Source organism: Siphateles boraxobius, unplaced genomic scaffold (assembly GCF_051911475.1).
Source record: "Siphateles boraxobius isolate OS27281-9 unplaced genomic scaffold, OSU_SipBor_1 39, whole genome shotgun sequence".
In the NCBI taxonomy this organism is placed as follows: Eukaryota; Metazoa; Chordata; class Actinopteri; order Cypriniformes; family Leuciscidae; genus Siphateles; species Siphateles boraxobius.
The window spans coordinates 3,894,276-3,910,033 of NW_027509019.1; the positions used below are offsets into that span (position 1 = coordinate 3,894,276).

Sequence of the window (15,758 nt, forward strand, 5' to 3'; positions counted from 1 at the left end):
CATTCACGTGGCTTAGTCAATGAGGAGTTTGAACAGGGCATGCACACACAAACACACAGATTTTCTGAACGAACAAGCAGGATGTGGAAGTTGCTCTTTGTTTGGGACAACACATTGGCATTTAAACAAGGCCAGCACACAAAGTAATTCGGATGAACAACTACTTCGACAGGCCACTGGACAACGATTCGCTTGCCCTACTAATGGTCCATCTCATTCATGTGGCTTAGTCAATGAGGAGTTTGAACAGGGCAAACACACAGATTTTCTGAACGAAGAAGCAGGATGTGGAAGTTGCTCTTTGTTTGGGATAAAACATGTACATAAGTAAAGCAGTCTTAGCAGAGGACGGTTACTCTTCAGCATTAGTCGGTGAACTGGAAGGGGTTTGTCCTAGGATTTCTTGAGCAGTGGCATCTATGAGCTCCTGCCTGGTGTGGTACACCTTGTCATCCCTGCTGATCAACATTGGTGAGGTAACCGTTATTCCACAGAAGGTGGCCTTCCGGAATTCTTGTCTGTCCTCAAATGGCTCGGTGCTGGGTCTTTCTGGCCAGGTGGCTGGGTTCTGGAGAAGGAAGGGAGGTCCTTGAGACCATCGGTTGGGATCTATTAGGGCCTCCAGGGTCTTCCCTCTCGTCAAATAATCAGCAGGATTGTTCGCCGAGTCCACGTAGCGCCAAGTGCACTTCTCTGTTAACTCCTGTATCTCCGCTATTCTGGCGCCCACGAAGACCTTGTAGCGGCAAGACTGGGAGTGTAGTCAGGTTAGTACTGTAGTGGAGTCTGACCACAACACAGTTCGAGCCATTGCAAGGTAAGTTCCCTCTCAAGGACACGAGCCAGCTGCGCTGCAACCAGTGCTCCACAAAGCTCCAGGCGTGGTATGGAATGCAGACGTCTTGGAGCTACTCGTGAACAAGCAAGGATAAAAGACAGGTAGATCTGGCCTTCCTTGTTCTCAGTTCTCATGTAGGCTACAGCTCCATAAGCTTGCTCAGAGGCATCTGCGAAGATGTGCACCTCACGGATGGCACCCTCAAGGTTGGCGTCTGCAGGAACATATCTACGTGGAAAGGTAAGGAAAGGTAAGTCAAGTCAAGTCAAGTCACCTTTATTTATATAGCGCTTTTTACAATACAGATTGTATCAAAGCAGCTTCACAGTGATAACATGAAAATAGTATAACAGAGTTTGTTTCTAAAAGAAAATTGAGTCAACGTCCACCTTAAGTAAGGCAGATCAATAATATTATTGAATATTAAATGTCCCCAACTAAGCAAGCCAAAAGCCAAGGCAACAGTGGCAAGGAACCAAAACTCCATCAGGTGACAGAATGGAGAAAAAAACCTTGGGAGAAACCAGACTCAGTCGGAGGGCCAGTTCTCCTCTGGCCAACGAAGGAACAGTGCATGATTTATGATTCGGGCAGCATTACAAGGCAGATTGGATCGGAACATTTAGAATATTTATCCATTTCCATCTTTTGGAAGTCCAAGTAATCACGCCGGTGTTGAGACGAGCTGTTGAGGATCAGTGCCGTCCACCATAGAGGGTCCATATCGCCGGTGTTGAGTCTTCTCTTCACAGGCTTTGTGATTGGGGTATCTGAAGTCTCCGTGAAAGGCTGGATACAAACTGGAGCTGACGAACGCCGTTTTTCTCGGGACTCGCATCCCGAGATAACAGCAGAAAAGCAAAAAGGGAAAATAATTAGCGTAGCTGCTGTTCATAATGATTTCCATAACACGGGCGTAAATGATAGAAAACATGAAGACAGTGATTCTTGCGTCCCAGAGTCACCCCCCTCCGTCCCCCACTCAACTCAGCCCTGCTTACTGACCTCTACATCCCTCCTGCTGCTGAGACCCAACCACAATCTCACAATCTCTCCGCAGCCCAACCATACGCGCCGACCCGTTTGACTAAGGCTGTCGAGCCCCACTGTCGTCGTTAAAGCAGGTTCAGTGGCAACGGTTCCGTATGGCATACCACCTACCGCAAAACACAATATCTACCCAACCACCCGTCATTCACGCAATAAAGCTCTTTCTGATTCTGATTCTGATTCTGATATACACAGGAACGTAATGACTGTAAATACTATGCAACCTATACAAATAACCTACAGACTCTTCAAGTTTTATAATATTAAATGCATTTGATCTGATTCAGCAGTGGTATAAAAGGTAAGCATTATGTAAATGCTTGGCTAAAGAGATGCGTCTTTAATCTAGTTTTAAACTGGGACAGCGAGTCAGAGCCTCGAACAATATCAGGAAGGCTATTCCAGAGTTTAGGAGCTAAATGTGAGAACGCCCTCCCTCCTCTAGTGGACTTAGATATCCTAGGAATGACCAGAAGCCTCGAATTTAGTGATCTTAAAGAACGCGATGGATTGTAGGGCGATAGAAGGTCCATTAAATACACAGGAGCTAAACCATTTAGGGCTTTATAGGTCAGTAATAGTACTTTGTAATTGATACGGAATTTGATAGGTAACCAGTGTAGAGATGATAAAATTGGTGTTATATGATCATATTTTCTTGACCTAGTAAGAACTCTAGCAGCTGCATTTTTCACTAACTGTAGCTTGTTTATTGAGGATGCAGGACAGCCAGCTAATAAAGCATTACAATAATCTAGTCTCGAGGTCATGAATGCATGAACTAACTTTTCTACATCAGAAACAGATAGCATGTTACGTAGCTTTGTAATGTTTCTAAGGTGGAAAAAGGCTGTTCTTGTAACATATGAAATATGATTTTCGAAAGACAAGTTGCGGTCTAGTATAACACCCAGGTCTTTTACTGTAGTGGATAAAGTAACAGGACATCCTTCTATATTAAAGTTGTATTGTAAGTGAGTTTGTGGGTAGTTTTTTGGACCAATAAGTAATACCTCTGAATTTGTTGTTTTATCTGAATTTAGTAGCAGGAAATTACGCGTCATCCAGCATTTTATATCTTTGAGACACTCTGTCAAATTTGATAAGTTAGTGTTTTCATCTGGCCGTGATGAAATATATAATTGAGTGTCATCAGCATAACAGTGGAAATTAATTCCATGTTTTCTTATAATATTACCAAGTGGGAGCATATATATTGAGAATAGCAGAGGGCCTAACACCGATCCTTGCGGCACTCCATAGTCTACTGACGTTATCTTCGATTTTTCCCCATTTAAACAGACAAAATGGTAACGGTCTGATAAGTACGATCTAAACCAGCTTAATGCCTGTCCCTGAACACCAGTGTAGTTTTGTAGTCGATCCAGGAGTATTTTATGATCGATAGTGTCGAACGCAGCGCTAAGATCGAGTAGAACTAGTATTGAGATACAGCCTTGGTCAGAAGCTAAAAGTAAATCATTTGTAATTTTAACTAGCGCAGTTTCTGTGCTATGATGCGGTCTGAATCCTGACTGGAATTTTTCATATATCTCATTTTCTTGCAAGAAAGAGCACAATTGAGCGGACACAATTTTTTCTAGTATTTTAGACATAAATGGAAGATTTGAAATGGGTCTGTAATTTGCTAAGTTATTTGGGTCTAATTGCGGTTTCTTAATGAGAGGTTGTATTAATGCCAGCTTGAATATTCTTGGAACATGACCTAAAAATAAAGACGAGTTAATTATATTGAGAAGAGGCTCTTCCACTACAGGTAACACTTCTTTCAGTAGTTTAGTGGGTATTGGATCTAATAAACATGTTGTTGGTTTCGATGCAATGATAAGTTTATTTAGCTCTTCCTGTCCTATAGTTGTAAAGCAGTGTAGTTGTTCCAGAGGGGCGATAATTGAGGCTGAATCATAAGACACCATAAAAGAGTGTACATTTACAATTGTGTTACGGATTCTTTCTATTTTCTCATTAAAGTAGTTCATAAAATCATTACTACTATACTGTAACGGAATATTTTGCTCTGGTGATGTGTGTATATTTGTTAGTCTAGCCACGGTGTTGAATAAAAACCTTGGATTATTTTGGTTATTTTCTATTAGTTTGTGGAGATGCTCAGCCCTGGCTGCTTTTAGAGCCTTTTTATAACGTGACATACTGTCTTTCCACGCGATTCTAAAGACCTCTCAATTAGTTTGTTTCCATTTACGCTCTAAATTACGAGTTTCTCTCCTGATAACATGCGTAGCACTATTGTACCAAGGTGCTTTAGTTTTCTCTCTAACCTTTTTTGATCTAATTGGTGCAACAATATCTAATGTACTAGAGAAAATGGTGCTCAAACTGCTAGTCATTTCCTCTAGTTCATCTGTTTGTTTGGGTTCACTGAGCAGCTGAGATAGATCAGGTAAGCTATTTGAGAATCTATCTATAGTGGTTGGAAGGATTGTTCTGCCTGGTCTATAACGTGGCGCAACATGACAAATTTCAGCAGTATGTATTATACAAGATACCATGTAATGATCAGTGAGATTGTCACTTTGCGGTATAATATCTATATCAGTTGGATTGGTTCCATATGATATAATTAAGTCTAGTGTATGATTTAGACGATGAGTGGGACCACTGACGTTTTGCTTGACCCCAAAAGAGTTTAATAAATCTGTAAACGCAGTCCCTAACGCATCATTTGTGTTATCTACGTGTATGTTAAAATCTCCAACAATTATTGCTTTATCGGTAATGACCAATAGATCTGAGAGAAACTCTGCAAACTCTTTTAGGAAATCAGCATAGGGCCCTGGAGGTCTATATACAGTAGCCAAGGCTAGAGATAATAGGGATTTCTTCCTTACATCTAAGAGCGTAATATTTAGTACAAGTACTTCAAACGAATTAAACCTGTGACCTGTTTCCTGAGTAACATTAAAGGTAAAGCGGAGGATTTTCTTTTTCCGGGTGGGTAGTCTAAACTATTGGTCCACCTAAGTGTCAATCATTCTGGTTATATGTTTACGTAAGGCCGTCGTACGTGCTCGTCCCTATGTATTTTTAGCTTTCTGCGCATGCACACTTTCAGGTGTATTATGTGTGAGTTACGGTTTCAGCTATTCCTTTGAAAATGGCTGAGGGTCGAAAAAGAAAAAGTGTACACGAAGTGTATGAAAAGAAGAGACAGGCCGCTGAACATCGAAACAAGACCAGAGTGATTTTGGGTGAACATTTCACACGCTGGCGTGCACTAAAAACACAGGTTGGGCTTCCCACTGATGCCGCATTGGCGAAGATTCTACTAGACAGGTAAAGTTTGTCATGCTATTTGCAGAAATCCATTTAAAATCACTGCTAGTAAAAGGTAAGCTATGATTAGCGATGCTAGCCCTGGCACAAGTCATGCACCGCGTAGACACGGTAAACATCTCAATTTGTCTAAAGTAGCCTTATGACCAAATGGTAAATGGTATCATGCTGAAATATTCTAAAACCTTGTGTGTTCATTTTCGATAATTCCACCATAGTATTTATTACACAAATGCAACAAGCTACTTCTCCATTGCATATCATGTCTTGAGTCCTCGGTCACTCAATCGATCAGTATAATAAGTAAATAAAACACGGAAGGGCATTTGACATTTTGTCTTGCATGAATGTTTTTGAGTTAGTTTATAATTTGCAACATAATTGTGCCACCAAACGTGACTACCCAAATTTGGATGCCCTTCCAAACAATCTACTTTGATGCATATCTGTGCATTAAAATATAAAATATGTTTTATGCTTGTACTTTGTTAGAACAAACAACTAACGTGTGTATAATTCAATATTTGTTAAAGCTATGATAAAATAACATCCACTCCGCTGACACACACTCAATGGGCCCGACCCCAGCCACCAGCTGTGTCCACAATTGAGGAGTCACTGTCTGATCGGTAAGTTATTATCATATTTATCATCAAGGTAAATTATTTACAGTAGAAACTAAGTCTTGTATTTGTGACTGTTCCAACAAGGATTAGCAACAGATTCTATCTTCTATATGTGTGTAATTTATAGAGAAGCAGATTTCTCTGTGAAGGGAATTGAGAAAATGGCCAGCAGTAGTAGCAGTGAGGAAGAAAGAAGAACTGTTTCACAAGAGAAAGCAAGGTAAATACAATTGTAGATTTCTGAGAAGATACCTTTTTCTTTTTAAACTTTAGTTGTTTTTGCTTTATATTGGGTAATTTACTGAATATTTTTTCTAGGTCCTCAACTAGTGTAAATGCAGTTGAGATTGATGAATATGCCTTCAACAATCTACAAAATTCAATGTAAGTTTTACTGTTTTAGGGTCTTTATTTGTGATGGTACTGAAAGGGGCACTAAAATAACTTCATTCAAAAGGATTGACTGGGATGATGACACATGGGATGAAACTTGGACTCCGGATACAGAGACACAATCACAGTCATCCACAGAAGAAGATGAGACCGAGGAGGTTGAGCTCTCAGAAGAACACGAGACCTGGGAAACCTCCGCTGACGTGGATGAAGCAGAAAATCTGGATCCGCAAATTGTCATTAGGTATGTGTATTATTATTATTATTATTATAATTATTATTTATCATTTTGTAAATGGAAAGACTGTGATGCTTGTACATTTTGTTCAATATAGTGTATGATTTTCATTGCGGCTAAACCTTTGTTGCATGTCCAAAAGACCTTCCTGCAATCAGTCTCCGAAAGCAATACAGATGCGAAAACCACGGAACTGCTAGGGTTATCAACTATATGTAAAAACCCATTGTAGGTGTTGGTGTGGAAAGCTACCAGACTAATGTTAATTCGGACCAGAGTGGCTGGCAGAAGCTTTTGTTTACCGGGTGATGTGTGAAATATATTTTTCTTTACATTTGCAGGTCTGGTGTTGCTCTCCCAAATGGAATGTCGCTAGAGGATTATCCTGTCTTTGGCCTTGATGAGACTGTGCACGATGATCCGGAAGATAAGGAAGATGAAAGCCATGAATTTACTACTCCACCTGACGCACCTATGGTCCTCACAGAGGAAGACGTCATCGGTCGTCCCGCATCCATAGTCTATCATGACGTTATAAAGATGCTGCTAGACTTCCTTATTCTTCCAATTGAAAAATGCACAGTGAAGGATTCCATCACAAAGGCACTTTATTACTTCAATAAAAAAAAGTGTGCTGTTCAATGAATAATAATACTACTTTGATGTTTTACAGACAGTGGCCAATACAAAGACTGCGGTGTGAAACACAGCCTGGATATCTGGCATGGTGCAAAGAACCTTAGTAAAAAGATTCTGGCTGCATGTATACTGTTATTGATATGTGTTTATCCTCTGGTATTATTTTATTATTTAATTATTTTATACCTATACAATTTTTTTTAGGCCGGACATTAGAAGGACTGTTCCCTGCTTCTGAGTTGGAACAGAGACATTTGCAACCACTTTTGGTACAGCTGTAAGGAAGCAGAAACGTTTGAAGCTTTCAACGTAAGTTTTTATTTACTGTATATTTTACTAAGCAATTAGAGTAAACTAATGTGTAAAGGAGGTTTGTCAAATGTTTTTTGTATTACACATGATTTACAATTCATAAATGTTTTATTACAGGATCTGTGGACAGGAGTTCTGCATCATGTGACTGGCGTACATGAGTGGTACTTTGGGGCCTGTCGACATGGGTCTTTGGAGGAAGACAGGAATAAAGACTGGATTCCAAAGGGCTCTGCAGCACACGAAAGACTCTAAAAGATCGTTTATGACGCACGCTGGTTGAAAAACATACCCAAGTATCTCACTTTCAGGTAGACATTTTAGGAATGCAATTATGTTATAAACCACCAAAATGCTGCTTTATCAAATTTTCATAAATGCCGGTTTCAAATATTGTCTTATTTGTTCCTTTATTGTTTGTTTATAGATCGACCTCAGACCTGGAGTCATTCCATAACCATATTCTTATGTATGCCTCAAAGCGCTTCTGCTTCAAACCACCAGTGTACTATGCTCGGACCCTGTTGGCAGGGCTTGATTATAACTACCACCTAAACCGAGGAGCACGAACAAATGCTGATGGCTCACATCAGTAAGTTTCTTATAACTGTTTACCTACACTACATAATTGATTCTATGCATGCAATGGCAATATTGACATGTTTTTGTTTACACCTCTGAGGTACGGCAAAATTTTTAACAAGAAAATCTAAGATGTGGCGGCTGTACACCATCAAGAATCCAAAAACCTACAAGTACATCCCAGATCTACAGAGTGCCATTCTCCATTCAAGACTGTTGGCTCCTAAGAGGATGACAGGAAAGCAGCCTCTTACACTTGATGATCCACGAAGGCTGGGGCTGTTGTCTGGTGGGCCTGCCCCAACAGTACAACAATTGAAGGAAAAGAAAGACCGCCGAGGGCTAGGTGAGTTGTATTCAAGTCAAGTGCCTTATTTTGTTTAATTAAAACCTCTACAGTGTACACTGCTGTTACATAGGATAGAATTATTTTAAAAAGGTATATCTTTTTATACCTATAAAGTCCTAATGATATGTAAACCTATGTTTTTTTTACAGGTCAACCATCTCACACATATAAAGGGGGCCGTATCTATACTTTTTACATTTCCCCTGTTCACATTGTGCCATATCTGACATTTTCTGGTGAATGTATGCCATGTATAAAAGAACGGTATATAATTTATACATTAGAGCTAATAAAATACAAAATGTGCAAAACATTTATTCGTATTTATGGTTTTCTAAGGGGTAAATTTTATTTATATTGGCACATGTAAGTTATAAACAGTTATCACATACAATCTACATAAACTATTGTACTTTGTGAACTTTCTAAAGCCACTTACAAATATTTTATAGAAGTATGGGAAACTCATATGAAGTACATGAAAAAACAATATATGTTTTGAAGAGACTTTATTATCAGCATATCAACAAAGGTAAATGGTGCAAAATTTTTGTGTCAAATACACACATGTATTGATCCAGCTAATTTTACTGTGCAAGTATAGCTCCTGAGATATCTTAGAATAAACAGCAATTAAGAAGATTTATTGTGAGTACACAATAGGTTTAGACTCTGGCCGGAATAAAGCCTACGTAATTGCCATGATGATCCGGGAAACGATCTCTAATTTTCCACACACAGCATGAAGCTATAACAATTCTATATCCTGGTCCCAGAACACCGTATTGCCAGACAACAAAGTTCCTATATGCAGCATAGCGGAACTGTCTGTGACTTTCTCCCGTATCCTGGATGTCCACCTCTGCCCTAAGGTCATTCCAGATTCACCTGGCCAGTCTCAGTACAACCTCTTGCAAGATGTACAGCTCCATGTGTGGCAACAGTGATGTGCAGTTTTGTGGTTGTTGTTGACAGCATTTCTGTTCCAGCAGTGTTGCCATATTTCTGCAGTTTCTACAGACACACCAGCTGGGTGCCTGTGGATGAGGAGGTCCTGGTTGAGGGGGATCAGGGGTGAGACTCATGAGGTCAAAGATGAGACTAGGTTCACGAGTGAGGCATCTTTGTAGAAGTTGTTGGCACTCATCTATTGTCAGACTCTTTATCCTATCCTGTTAAAACAAAATCACACTTAGACGATGTTCTTATTAGCCCTTTGACACATACAACTTTCGCATAAACCATCTAGCAGGCAAAATGAATTCATGTGTGCAAGCTTTATTCTAATAAAATAAATAAGGCAGTACTTTCATTAAACTTTTTAGTGTGTTCACTGTTGCACACTGTCTGCCTCGCAATGTATGAGGGAGCATTACAATAACAAAAGGAAAGATCACGTCTCACACTGTCTGTCTGACCCCTTGGACCAGAAATGTTACAATGACAATAGTAGTGCTTGAACTAAAAGAGTTTGTAAGTTAGCGTTAGACGTATTCTGCAAAAAAAATGACAAGTTAGCTGTCATGTATGTACACATACCTGCTCAATTGCCATCCTCTTTTTATGAAGCTCTTCAACCCTTTTGAAGTCCTCCCGTGACAGGTCAGCGAGCAGACTGCCACGGCCTCTAGCCCGACCGCTGCCTCCCCCTCTCCCACGGCCGCCTTCTCCACGCTCTCGGCTGGTGCTGGCTCTTGCGCCCCTGCCCCGACCTTGTCTCCCTCGGCCTCTAGCCCGACCGCTGCCTCCCCCTCTCCCACGGCCGCCTTCTCCACGCTCTCGGCTGGTGCTGGCTCTTGCGCCCCTGCCCCGACCTTGTCTCCCTCGGCCTCTAGCCCGACCGCTGCCTCCCCCTCTCCCACGGCCGCCTTCTCCACGCTCTCGGCTGGTGCTGGCTCTTGCGCCCCTGCCCCGACCTTGTCTCCCTCGGCCTCTAGCCCGACCGCTGCCTCCCCCTCTCCCACGGCCGCCTTCTCCACGCTCTCGGCTGGTGCTGGCTCTTGCGCCCCTGCCCCGACCTTGTCTCCCTCGGCCTCTAGGCGCACCCTCCCTCCTGGATCTTGGTCGGGATGAACAGGGAACGGGCTCGTTGTCAATATCAGATCCCACAAGATTCTCTTCTTGAAAGCTCTAAACGCAACAGCAATAAAATTAAAAAAAAAAATGATGATAGACAATATAGTACTATATTGCAATTAAGTCCCCCAGACTTTCTAAAATGGTGGTTCACCAAAACTGCTTTTCATAGTAATTTGGTATGTCCTATTACAATAAATATAATATTCATAAAATGTCTAATTTCTAAATATTGAACAATTTTTTTCAGGCAATATTGTAAATTTAATTGTTACTTTCTTGTGAAAATATATTTCTCAAATTAAATATATTTAATAAAAACTGACTATAAAGTGATGTCCCTCAGTCTGAACATCAGGCCAACTATTCTCCATAATAATTTAGACTAAATCATTAATTAATAAGATGCCCATTTGTGATTTAATGGAAATGACATCATTCAGGCTCCTTTAGCAGTGCAGAAGATGGTAAGTAAAGTATCATAGTTTCTATTCATACTTTTAGGTGTATTATAGTCAGGGAATATACTGTCAAGCTTAACAACTCATATCTATAAAATTATGATGGAAAATTATCATTTTTTAAAATGTTATTTTAATCCATAAGTTTACCCAATGTATTTATTTCTATACTTCCATATATTGTCTTTTACAAGAGCTTCGACCCAGACACACATCTGCAGATTTACCATTGTTTCAGGGGTTCAGCTTTAGTTTCTCACTTCATTTATGAATCATTTGAATAAAATAGTCATGGTTTAAGTAACGATATAATCATGCCAACTCATAGTTTAGTTGTGAATATAATATTTGATGTAATGTGTCACTGAAACACTGAGGAGCGTCTGATCACTTCAGCAGAAAGACTTTATTGTTCATGAAGAAAAGATGAACAGAGAGAAGGGCAATATATGAGAGAGAGACTAAATTAAAAATATCATATTAAGGCAATGTCTCCCTTCAAACCGGTTACAGTCTTTAACCCGACACACTCATCTCAACTCTTCTTATGGGGAAAATATGGAAGATGATTAAAAATTAAGGCCTTTATTGCTGATCACTGACATGTTAAAGACTAACACAATAAAATAGTGTTTTTAGTTAAACATCTTAATTGAAAACAGTTTTTATAAAGATAAAAAAAGAGACCACAGACAAACAATTAGTCTATTTTTAATATCCGCCCCATAAAGATGTGAGAATTATCATAAATATTACAGTTGTAGTTATTAAATTGTTATAAGGGACACATGAGCATTAGATGTTTGTTGTATACACTGTAAATAATGTTTTGTGGTATTTACTTTAAAATATCATGTGTAATATTGTTACCATATTTCTTTATGAAGTTTTTATGGAATCCTGAATAAATCATGTAAAATTCCCTAAATGATTTAATCTATGATTTTTTTTTCTAAATTAATTTAATGTTTTTAGTGAAATCAGCTTTTTATTTTATTTTAGGTTGAGTCTCAAAAGTATGTGAAGTAGTTATATTATATCATTAAAATATTTTTGCACAGAAACAAACTTGTACTGGACTATCAATTTAGCAAAGTTATTGCTCAATGAACAAAGAAACATGTTTCAGAGTATTAATATATGCAGTTATTCATAACCATAAACCCTAATCTTCTGCTCAATATAACGATCAAAACTTCAACATATCAAACTCTTTCAAATGTCAATCATAACTGAACATTAAACATTAACAGATGTTTCCCTTTACTCAAAAACACATCAAATATCTGGGAATTAAGGCCCGTGTTTCAGAACAAATAAATCCAGCAATGTGAGAATAAAGCCTATGGGTTTGTTACACTGATTAAAGAACAAAGTAGTAACTGAACAAAAGCGTGTTGAGCGGGAAACCGCTTGTTTGAAAAGAGGAAACGCGCAGTCATTGGTTAGCAGTCATAAGCATACGTCACACACTAGCCAATCACAAGCCTCTGCATCATCGTGACACTGTGAGCACGTGACGGTCCAATGCTATAAAAGCGGGCGTATAACAGAGATCAGCATTAGCGACTAGCGAGGGAAGAAACTGCAGCGATGGCAAGAACTAAGCAGACCGCTCGTAAATCCACCGGCGGCAAAGCCCCGCGGAAGCAGCTCGCGACTAAAGCAGCGCGGAAGAGCGCGCCCGCCACCGGCGGTGTCAAGAAGCCTCATCGGTACCGGCCCGGGACCGTGGCTCTGCGGGAGATCCGCCGCTATCAGAAGTCCACCGAGCTGCTGATCCGCAAACTGTCTTTCCAGCGGCTGGTGAGAGAAATCGCCCAGGACTTCAAGACGGACCTGCGCTTCCAGAGCTCCGCGGTCATGGCCCTGCAGGAGGCCAGCGAGGCTTATCTGGTGGGTCTGTTTGAGGACACCAACCTGTGCGCCATCCACGCCAAGAGAGTCACCATCATGCCCAAGGACATCCAGCTGGCGCGCCGCATCCGCGGAGAGCGCGCTTAAACCCGCCGCTGCTGTGCACGCGCGTCTAAACCCAACGGCTCTTTTAAGAGCCACATCACTTCCTGTAAACGAGACAATTTCCATTTTAATGCTGAATATAAAGCAACCGGGTCCAATGCAGTGTGGGGTTCGATCTCAGTAAATGCCAGATCTGAGTAACTATGAGGGGAAACATCATATGCAAAATATACTATTTCCAGACTCTGGCCTTTTATACTGTTTCCTGAAATATACAAGAGCCATTCCACTGAATGAGTGACGTTTCTGTCCCCTGGACATTATATATGTATAAATGTATGAACTTTCAGTCGTGTTCGTCAAATGTAAAATAACAGGAGTGAGTAGAGTTCTTGGTTTTGATTCAATACTGTAAATATTAGTTGATAAAACTCATAATTCAGGTGAATAATATAGTAAGGTTGCAAATGCTTAAATTGTAGACATTAATATTATAGTTTTACAATGTGAACACCATACTTCCAGGGAGCCAGTCCACCATGAAGAGACTTAAACGTTTTGTCTTATATTTTGTAGTGATGGAGAACTACTACTATTGGGATCTCCCAGTCACGTGACCCCTAGCCGCGTGTCAGCCATTTTGATGGAATACATCCGTCAGCTACTCAGTGGGAATGGATCTATTATTAGGGGTGGGCAAGATCCATTGCCGTGGGTAATATATATTATTATACTAATAATATAATTACATAAAACGTTTTGACATTGGGCTACAGTGTGTTAGGTAAATGCCTTTACCAGTAACGTTACTGACTCTGAAGCTGAGCAGTTGCACGGCTCTCTTCTCTACTACTACTTTAATAATGTTTCTAGCTAATGTTGGTAGGTTTTCTTTTCACTCCTACAAGAAAAATGTAGTCAACCCATACACCGTTAGAACCGTGAAAAAAAATGCACAATAGTTCTATCATAAAGGGGCGACAGCTAAACGTTTGATTAACAAATGATTTTCTGTTTAAAGCAATATATATATATATGTGACCCGTCACAGAAACCAGGGACACAAGTCGGCAGCACAACTTTCGAGCAAAATGAGAAAGAAGAGTTTTTTTTCAAAATTGGTGATTTTCAATTTTTTGGAGAATCTGTTAATTGAAATCACGAAGAAGCCTCTCCATGTTTGAGATAGCAGTATTGGTATATTTAAAAGCTTACATTTTGAGGTTGAAATCGGCTTGTTTTCGGAGATTCTAGCATGCAGTAGGGGCGTGGCGTGTCATTGTCTGTGTGTATTTCCATACTGAATAACCCGGCGCTTTTGCCCCCGCCCTCCAAGTCAACCACATGGCTACTTATTATGCTGTGCTCTGGCCAGCTCTCTCTGATATCAAAATTCAATGAAGATGGATGCCGCAAAGATTGTCGCAGACGAGATGAACCGTCTGGCAGTTACACCGAAAATGTTTTCGCCGCACTTCGTGGGCTCGGGAAACTGAACCGGAGGTATGGGCGCAGCGCGCTCGCCCTCAGTGCTTCAATACGGCGGCTCGGCTCGCTGACAGCGGTGGCTGGCTGTTTCATATGTGACGGAGAATCGAAATAGAGGATGCAGTTAAGACCTTTGCTGCTGCGATGAAGGCCTGCCGTGCGTGTTTCTGAAATGTAAGTTAAGCTTCATTTGCTCTTTAGTCGTTATTTAAGATGCTGAACCTGCTGATGATATAATGTGCTTGCGGACATTTCATTTGTGTGTGTATACGCACATAAGAAAGTGGTGTAAAGAGATTTGCAACAGTAATTTGAGGAGGTGAAATGTGATTATTTGGAAAATTGCAGAAATAACTGCTTAAAGAAAAATGCCAGCAGGCATTTGCCTCCTACATAAACTTTAATATTGTTGACATTTTGGGCACACGAGCGTTGCGTACTATTTGCGCTATATGTAGGCCTATGGCTTATTGGTCTTTGTTTGTTGTTGTTGGTTTTGCGTTATATGTATATGGCATATTGGTCTTTGTGTGTTGTTGCTGGTTTTGCGTTATACTGTATGTATATGGCATATTGGCCTTTGTGTGTTGTTGCTGGTTTTGCGTTATATGCAGGCTATATGGCATATTGGTCTTTGTGTGTTGTTGCTGGTTTTGCGTTATATGTATATGGCATATTGGTCTTTATGTGTTGTTGCTGGTTACGCGTTATATGCAGGCTATATGGCATTATTGGTCTTTGTGTGTTGTTGCTGGTACGTTGCAAATAGAGGGGCAGCACAATTGTTTTTCGCCTAGTGCGGCAGAAGTGCACTCATTCGAAGTGTAAAAAAAGCTGTAAAGCACATGGAGGAGCTTTACAGGGGGTATGGCTTATCTAAATGAGATGTAAATGAGCCCTATTGTCACCCCCAGCAGCAGAGACAGGTGAGAACTGCACAATCTTTAGCTCGTTTTCTTCTCTTTGAGCTTTTTTAAGTGCCTACTTTAAAATGGCCACAACTTCTCCAAATATTATCAGATTTCCACATGTTACACATCGTTGGAAAGCTTGGATATTACACTCTCAGAATCTATGAATAACTCAAAATGCCCCAGAACCGACTTGTGTCCCTAGTTTCCGTGACTGGTCACATATAGTGGTGAATAGTGCTGCTGGCAACAAGGGAAAGACCTTGTGACAGCCTGGAGAGACAGCTGACAGGAGGAAAGAGACCCCAATGGGGCTGGTAAGGGTTAGCTACCCTTGTCGGCAGTATCCAGCTCTGTGTTTACAGGATGCTGGAGACACCCGCCCAAGGCTTCTGAAAAATTAAAGAGGAAAATACCCCTAGAGTCTGCGAGAGCAGGGGCGGAAGATGACTCAATGGTGGACAACATGGTTAACGACTTTGGAATGGAAACGGATATGAGTATAGAGAGTACTTCAC

The 15,758-nt window shown here is 40.5% G+C and overlaps 1 protein-coding gene and 1 long non-coding RNA gene across 2 annotated transcripts; both read left to right on the forward strand.

Annotated features, from left to right (window-relative positions):
• Nucleotides 1-7,309: 7,309 nt before the first annotated feature.
• Nucleotides 7,310-8,000, forward strand: LOC143703948 (uncharacterized). The gene is made up of 3 exons (XR_013191497.1): nucleotides 7,310-7,408; nucleotides 7,529-7,722; nucleotides 7,839-8,000. It is a non-coding gene; the product is annotated as an uncharacterized LOC143703948 (long non-coding RNA).
• Nucleotides 8,001-12,463: 4,463 nt separating this feature from the next.
• On the forward strand, nucleotides 12,464-12,951 carry LOC143703949 (histone H3-like). The gene has a single exon (XM_077197398.1). The coding sequence runs from the start codon at nucleotides 12,473-12,475 to the stop codon at nucleotides 12,881-12,883; it is 411 nt and encodes a 136-aa protein (XP_077053513.1). The 5' UTR covers nucleotides 12,464-12,472; the 3' UTR covers nucleotides 12,884-12,951.
• The last annotated feature ends 2,807 nt before the right edge of the window (nucleotides 12,952-15,758 follow it).

Coding starts and splice junctions, on each gene's coding strand:
- LOC143703949 (XM_077197398.1), top strand. CDS start 12,473: ATGGCAAGAACTAAGCAGACCGCTCGTAAATCCACCGGCGGCAAAGCC.